The 8,081-nt window shown below is 52.7% G+C and overlaps 1 protein-coding gene across 1 annotated transcript in view; it reads left to right on the top strand.

The window, feature by feature from the left end:
- The window catches only part of GUSB (glucuronidase, beta), an 18,205-nt gene extending 10,271 nt beyond the window's left edge, over nucleotides 1-7,934 (top strand). Inside the window, exons 9-12 of the mRNA XM_006889775.1 lie at nucleotides 947-1,031; nucleotides 3,766-3,942; nucleotides 5,281-5,416; nucleotides 7,765-7,934. Of these exons, the coding sequence (XP_006889837.1) occupies nucleotides 947-1,031; nucleotides 3,766-3,942; nucleotides 5,281-5,416; nucleotides 7,765-7,934 (568 nt within the window). The remainder of the gene's footprint in view (nucleotides 1-946; nucleotides 1,032-3,765; nucleotides 3,943-5,280; nucleotides 5,417-7,764) is intronic.
- The last annotated feature ends 147 nt before the right edge of the window (nucleotides 7,935-8,081 follow it).

Genomic DNA, 8,081 nt, shown 5'->3' with positions numbered 1-8,081 from the left:
GTTGTACATAGGGTCGCTATGAGTCGGAAACGACTTGACGGCACATAACAACAACAACATTTCTCATTTTGGTCCACACCTCAATAATTCCCATTTAAAAAATTATTGTAATTTGAGGGAAAGTTTACAAAGGAAATTGATTTTCCATTTAAGCATTCACACACATTTTGTTTTATAACATTCATTACAGTACCCACCAGGTAACCACACCTTCCCACTTCCTCGCTGTGATTCTCATTTCTGTTAATCTGTTTTCAAGTGCTTTATGAAGGATTAAGATCCTAGTTTTTGTCAGTACGTAGGCCAAGAGCCTCAACTTATGTCCCCTACTTATGTCCTAATGAGAGTAGCCTCTCATCAACTGGAGTTGACTGATGTAAAGAGACTGTGGGTGATCTGGGTTTAGGGGAAGATGCTTATTAGCTAACTTACCTACGAAGGCAGGGGAAAGAGTGGTCTTGGCAGGGGTATTGGACTTGTGATAAGTACTGATCTTGGAGAAAGTATTGGTCTTGGTAAAGATGTCGGCATTGATATAAATTTCAGTGTTGGGCTAGGTGTCGATCTTGGTATAGGTGCTGGCCTTAGTGTAATTCTTGGCATAGGTGTTGATCTTGATGAAGCTGGTCTTGGAGAAGGTGTCAGTCTTGGTCTTGGCCTAGGAATTGATCTTGCTACAGGTGTTGGCATGGTGAAGATGTTGGTCTTGGTGAAGGTATTGGCATGGTGAAGATGTTGGTCTCGGTGAAGGTGTTGGCATGGGTAAGGTGTTGTTCTTGATCAAGGTCTTGGCATGGAAAAGGTGTTGGTCTTGGCGAAGGTGTTGGGTCTTGACTGCGGTTGTGATTGGGAGGGGTGAATAGGAGATGACAGGACATGAGTGTCCACGTGCTCTTCCCAGACTGACAGACCTGTGTCCCCTGTGTCTTCTGCCCTCCACGGACAGGACGCTGATTGCTCACACCAAGGCTTTGGATCCCACCCGGCCCGTGACCTATGTGACCAACTCCAACTATGGCACCGACTTGGGGGTGAGCCTGGGGTCCCCACCTGCCTCTCCTCTCCTCACTTGCCTGTCCTCCAGTCCTGTCCTCACACTTACTAAAAGCAACTGCCAGGAGGACCGTGGACCAGCAGCGCCCAGCGGTTTCAGTGGCCGTCTCTGGGTTGACACTAACCACACTGCTGTTCGCTGCACAGCATGGCTCCTGGGCTGAGAGGCTGGGCAAAGTCATTAGTTCTCAGTCTGGCCTCAGCTTTAGACACACCTTGATTTATTATGCTCGGGAAATGTCAGAGGTGTAAAGGCAGCTTCAATTTCCCTGGCCCAGTGTCTCTCATTTAAACCTGGCTGTGGACCAGAGCCTTAAGGGGAAGCTCTGGAAAGGCAGATCTTTGGATTCTGATTCAGTTTAGTGAGGTGTGACTATCTGAGTTGTTGAGCGTTGCTCTAACAGAAATACCACAAGTGGTGATTGTAAAGAACAGGAGTTATTTTCTCACAGTTCAGGAGCCTCGAAGTTGAAATCCAGGAATCTGGCTCCAGGGGACCCCCTTTCTCTCCTTTGGCTCGGGGTCTGCGGGGGGCAGATCTTCATCCCTTTCGGCTTCCATTCCCCAGTGGTCTTCGCGTGGCTTGTTCTTAACCCATTTGCACTTCCTTCTCTTGCCACCTAACCTGCATTTTCTATCTCTGAAGTTCTTCAGCTGAAGACACAAATTGCACAGATGAGGCCTCCTTAGCCAGCGTGTCTAGGGTCTCAGCACAGTTCTTGGGGGGATTCAGTTCAGTCCTGAACACACCAGGGAGGGAAAGCTCTGCAGTGAAGACTCTGATGATCAACCAGGTCCAAGGGCCGCTGACATCCAGCCCTGCACGCGGGGCTGCAGTGACCGGTCCACGCTGCTGGCCACTGGCAGGACTGGCTGGAGCCCAGCCCTTCCTTCTGCAGCTCATGTCCCCTCAGAGGTCCTGGGTTCACCAGCTGCTTTGTATTGTACTGAAGCTATAACCCAGTAGCAAGAAAGCGCTCCTTCTTTGCCAGAGAAGGGCCAGGAGGCTCCAGGAGGGAGGTGCTGCCAGAAGAGAAACCGTGAGTGCAGGCGAGAAAACCGAGTAGCACAGATGCGATGGTGCGCCCTGTCATCTTCACATGCACAGGGGAGTGGCCTTGGTGCCCCCCTGGCCCTTTATCAAGACCCCTTCTTCCTTAAAACCATGACTCTCCCCACCAAAAATCCCCACTGCCCTTGATAGAGCCCAGGTGGCAGAGTGGATTAAACACTGGTCTAACTTAAAGGCCGTCCATTCGAACCCACCAGCTGTTCTACGGGAGAGAGATCAGGCCATCTTCTCCCGCAGAGATCCCAGGCTCAGGAACTAGGCGGCGGTTCCACCCTGTCCTGGGTGGCTGTGTGTCAGGACTGACTCAGCGGCAGGGGTATTGGCCCGTGTGCTGCTGTCAGTGCTGACCCACGGCGACCCCATGTGGTACAGAGGAGAACTGCCCCCTCCAGCCGCGCCCCCAGAGGCCCTGTAAGCACCAGGGTGGAACCAGGTGGCTTTGTGGGTTCCCGTGGATGGGGACACCTTGGTGTGGGCCGTATCTGGCCAGGACCTCCAGGCCCACCTGATTGAGTCTGTGATCCAGCTCCCATAGCACCCTGAAGGCCCTCCCAACTCCCTCTTACCTCAGTCCTGTTTGGAGAGAGAGCACTGATCTCTTGGGAAAGACCACATTAATCCCAGTGTGGATTTTGGAGGTGAGCGTTTTTATCAGGAAGGGACTCTGGGGGTGCTGTGGTTAAGGCATTTAGCTGTTAACCCAAAGCTTTGTAGTTGGAACCCACCAGCCGCTCTGAGGGAGAAAGATGGTGTCATCTGCTTCTGTAAAGCTTGCTGCTACTGTGATTGAATTAAGTCAGCACGGACTCGGAGCTGACCCTCCAGTTGGTTTTTGCAGGCTGCAAACCACAGGAGTCTGCCCATCTTTCACTCTTGGCGCAGCCAGGGGATTTGAACCACCTGACTTTGTGTTGGCAGTACAGCTCCTTACCAGCAGGCCACCAAAGCTTCAATTTTAACTTTGGAATGCTGTGGGCAGTTCTGTGCTGTCCTGCAGGGTTTGAGTCCGATGTGGTTCCATAGCAGCAGGGCTTTAGAAGTTGAGTCCAGGAGGCATTGTTTGAGACTAGACGGGGACGTGAAGCCTCTGCAGCTCGGACCTGCAGCCAGTTTTTAAGCGATCAGACCATTTTGTCCGTCATGTCCATGGCCGCCTGGAGGAGCCATGTTTTCTGTAGGATCTGTAGTCAGAGAACCCGCAGTCCACCGTGCAGAAAAGTCTGCTTTCACCCCTCTACTGTGGGCATTTGTCCAGGACTAGAGGAAGGAGGCCAGTACCCAGAGGGGAACAGGGTCTAGTGGGATGGGGATCTGGGCTGGTGGGTCCCCCTCTGTCCTGGGCCCCCCTGTATGTGGACGTGACCTATGTGGACAGCTAGTGAGCAGTGTCCCCATCTGTCCTGGGCCCTGTGTGTGGACATGACCTGTGTGGACAGTTGGTGAGCAGTTTCCCTGTCTGTCCTAGGCCCCATATGTGGATGTGACCTGTGTGGACAGTTAGTGGTGACCTCATCTGTCCTGGGCCCCGTATGTGGACATGACCTGTGTGGACAGTGAGCAGTGACTTCATCTGTCCTGGGCCCTATACATGGATGTGACCTGTGTGGACAGTTGGTGAGCAGTGTCCCTGTCTATCCCAGGCCCCGTACGTGGACGTGATCTGCGTGAACAGTTACTACTCCTGGTACCATGACTACGGGCACTTGGAAGTGATCCAGCTGCAGCTGGCCTCCCAGTTTGAGAACTGGTACAGCACCTACCGGAAGCCCATCATTCAGAGCGAGTACGGCGCAGAAGCCATTGCAGGGCTGCACCAGGTGTGTTGTGGCCGCTTGCGTCCCACTTCGACGGGGACGTCGAGCTCTCTGCACCCTGAACCTTAGTCACCACTCTGCTCCATGAGCCCAGGCCTCAGAGGAAGCCTTCCTGTCAGTCTCAATCCCAATGACCCCCCACCAGTGGCCCCAACCTCGTGATGCCAGGTCCCCCGGGGTAGACGAGCCTCACTCCCTGGTGGCAGGATCGGCCTTTCCTGCCTTCACATGTCTGCAACATCGCTGCCTTGCTGGCCAGCCACTGGCCTGTCCCCAGAGTGTCCCTCGAGATGCCCATGTCAGTGGCTCGGTCACCAACTAGCCGACACTTGTAGAGTGTCAAGTCCTAACACCAGCATCCCCTTTTGGGGAGGTTCACACTGCCCCCCCGGTCGAGGAAACTGCTCCCTATCCTGTGCCACCCCCATCTCTGGCATGTTCGAGTCCACTGTTAGTCGCTGGGTCAGACTGTCTCGTTCAGGGTCCTCCTTTCGCTGACCCTCCACCGGACCGAGCATGATGTCTTTTTCCCAATGATTATGGCTCTGAGGTATCTGAGATGAAGAATCGCCCCACTGGCCTCTAAGGAGCACACTGGCTGCACTTTGCCCAGCACGTGTTTGCTGTCCCGGCAGCCCATGGGATATTCAGTATTCTCCCTGACAACTCAGAGACCTCCTGATTCACACTGTCGAGTACCAGCAACCTCCCTGCAGGTCGTCAGAGGCAGTAAACGTGCAGGATGGGAATAATGCCCGTCTGCCTCCCGCAGAGAGCGACTCCTTACCTCTGAGCCCCCAACAGGTATCAGGTAGCCATCTGTCAAAAGGATCAATGTGCAAAACAGACACTCGGCCAAGCCAGTGATAGAGGGCCGAGTCACACTAGTTTCTCCCTTGGCATTCTTTAAACGGAGGCTTTACTTACGGTGGAGTTCAAGAATGCATCAGCAGGTTGTGATGGCCAAGAGGAGAAATCACCTAACAAAAGTACGCCGTGACTTAAGCCTGCAGCACCCATGCTGTGGAGTTAGTCTGACTCCTGCGACTGTTCCTCGGGTTCTGACAGCTGGAAACCCTTATGGTTGGAGATTGCCATCTTTCTCTTTGGATTTGAACCACCAACATTATGGTCAGCAACCCAACGTGTTATGTGCACTGTGCCACGAGGGGCTCCTTATGCTAAAAATATAGCTGCTACTAATCAAGGCTTTATAACGTCAGGTTCCAAGCCGCTGGTGGGTGGGTCCTCCGCCCCCTCAGGACAGAGGCTGTCTTCCAAAGGGAGCAGTCTGGCCAGGCCCCACCCCCGCGTCATTGTTAAGCTCTCTCTTGGCCCCAGGACCCGCCGCTCATGTTCAGCGAAGAGTACCAGCGGAGTCTGCTGGAGCAGTACCACCTGGTGCTGGACCAGAAGCGCCGGGAGTACGTGGTGGGCGAGCTCATCTGGAACTTTGCTGACTTCATGACCGACCAGTGTGAGTGGCGGCTGGGTCTAGAGGGAGGACGGGGTGGCTTCCAGGCTGACCTGTCCATTCAGATTGGGAACCAGAGTATCAGCTGGTCTTGCTGATGTGGACTGTTTAAGGAATTCTCTAGAAAAGGCAGCTGGGAGTATATCAGGCTAAAGTGCAGTCCCTCGCAGGATTCCCCTTCACGAGAGTCTACCATGAGGCAAACTGTGTCTTAGTTCTCCCATGGTGCAGTAACCGAGATAGCACAAGGGGGTGGCTTTAGCAAACAGAAGTGTAATTTCTCACAGGTTAGTTTTGAGTCAGATTCAGGGTGCCCATTTGAGGGGAAGACTTTCTGTTTCTCAGCAGGGAACCTGGGTCCAGCAGACACACCTTACCCCCAGCTCTTGTGTCTTGGTGGTACCGTGGTCTCCCTTTGCTCTGCTAACATTCCTCTTTTATGGGATACACAGGGCTCCCAAGCACACCCCACATACACACCTCTTATACTGGATCAAGGCTGTGATGGGATTAAAAGTGCAGCATCTTATATTGTCACTGGTCCAGACGGGGACTTCTGCAGACAACTCTTAGGGATGAGAATTTATACATGAGAACATTAAATGCTATATGTATCAAAAAAAAAAAAAGTGCAGCATCTTGCCCCTAGTATTTTTAAAAACTATTTGGTTTACCAAATCCTAGGTGCTCATCAGGTAACTTCCACATTACGTATTATGAGGGGACATGGTTAACCCAGGGTAGTCTCTGCACAGCAGTACGAGACCTTGGAATCCCTGGGTAGCATGTCCAGTTCCGTGCCCAGCTACTAAGCAAAAGGTTGAGAGTTCAAACCCACCCCGAAGTACCTTGGAAGAAAGGCCTGGCAGTCTGCTTCTCAGAGATCAGAGGTATTGAAAGCCCTGTGGAGCAGCTCTGCTTTGCAGCACATGAGGTCGCTGGGCATCTACACTGACTCAGTGGCAAGTGTGTTTTATCACAAGGAAAACCTGGGCCTTGAACGGCATTTACTGTTAGGATCCACGCCTTGTTTCAGGAGGATGAAAAATGTGGGCTCTCACAGTGACCACTATTTTAAAAAATTAGCTTATAGAACAGCAGGAAGTTGAGGAGTGACTATGGCGACACTGACCATAGAGCAGTGGTGGGAATCGGAAGCTATGTCACGCCTTATGATACTCATCTGTAAAAGGGAGTCCTGATGGCTCAGTGTGTAAAACACTTAACTTCTAACCAAAAGATCAGAGGTTTGAATCCACCAGTCGCTCTGTGGGAGAGAGGCGGCAGGCTGCATGTGCACAGATGGATGGCCGTGGAGACCCGTGGGGCCAGCACGGCTCAACTCTGCTGGATGACTTAGTGAGTTTGGTTTTAGAAAAGGCATGTTTCCCAAACACGGGGCAGCCGTAAAGTGCCTGAAGATAGGAGTGCTTTTAAGTTTTCAAATGGAATGAGATTGAGACTCGCTAGTGAGACCAAGGAATACCTAAGTTCAAACTGAAGTAAGAATGTTTCTGACATCTGTCTGCACCTACAGATGTCCCGACAGACCACACAGGTGGGATGGCCACATGGGGAGGCAAGGGGAGAGGCCATTGAGGTTCCGGATTGGTTGAAAATGAGGATGGACAGGGGATAGCAGAAGTAGCGAACAGGATGAGGCGAGAAGGGCTAAGACTGAGACACACTGGGTGTTAGTCTAGTTTCATGGTCACAGTCAGCGCAGGGCTTTGTGGACACGATGTGACCTTGGGCAGGTGAGCTGCCCTTGTCCCATAAGGACAAAGGTGGCTGAGACTTACACCTTCTGGTCAGTGGGAGGAGTCTCCTGACCACTCTCAGCACAGCTCTCTTGGAAGAAAATCTTGTGCCTGGAACTTTCCATGGGTGGGCGTTTATCGCTTGGGAAACCCAGTGGAGGAGCCTAGCAAACCAAACCCAACCCAGAGCCCTGAGCTGGTCCTGCTTCCCAGAAAGCCAGTGACAGGGAGCTGTTCCTCCATCGGGCATCCCAGGGCACACACCTTTCTCCTACAGTGGCTGGTGGGTTTGAACCACTGACCTTTACGTTAGCAGCCTAATGCTAACCACCATGGCTCCTCCGTGGAACCTCCAACAGAAAGGAGGTCCTGGTTAGTAGGTGCCAGAGTCAGCTGTGACCCACAGCTGCCCCGGGTACAAGAGAACGAAGCCCGCCGGGCAGCGTCATCCTCCGTCTACAGCGCCCACATCCATCCTGCCGCCGTGCCTCGTTAGAGACCCCTCCTGAGCCCGCCCCCGAGACCGTTAGCAGTTGTTTCTTGGTCCTACCCTGTCAGGTGTCATCTGAAACACCTTTTGCTTGTTTCTAGCCCCACAGAGAGTACTGGGCAACAAAAAGGGAATCTTTACGCGCCAGAGGCAGCCTAAAAGTGCAGCGTTTGTTCTGCGAGAGAGATACTGGAAAATCGCCAATGAGTCCCAGCACGGCCCTGCGGCGGGGACCTCTCAGTGTTTGGGCAACAGCCTGTTTACTTTGTAAAGCAAAGACTATGTCTGAGGTGACCGGGTGGCCAGTGTCCTCTGGAGGAGAGGCAGCGTCCATGCTGGAAGCTCAGCGCCAGACACACAAACCAGTGCCTGGGGAAGAAGGGGTCAAAGTCAAGGCTTTCCTTGTATAAAGAGTTGA

This window comes from Elephantulus edwardii, unplaced genomic scaffold (genome assembly GCF_000299155.1).
Source record: "Elephantulus edwardii isolate Elephantulus edwardi_28Jun2011 unplaced genomic scaffold, EleEdw1.0 scaffold00080, whole genome shotgun sequence".
NCBI classification, from domain to species: domain Eukaryota; kingdom Metazoa; phylum Chordata; class Mammalia; order Macroscelidea; family Macroscelididae; genus Elephantulus; species Elephantulus edwardii.
This window is presented reverse-complemented; position numbering and strand designations above follow the sequence as displayed.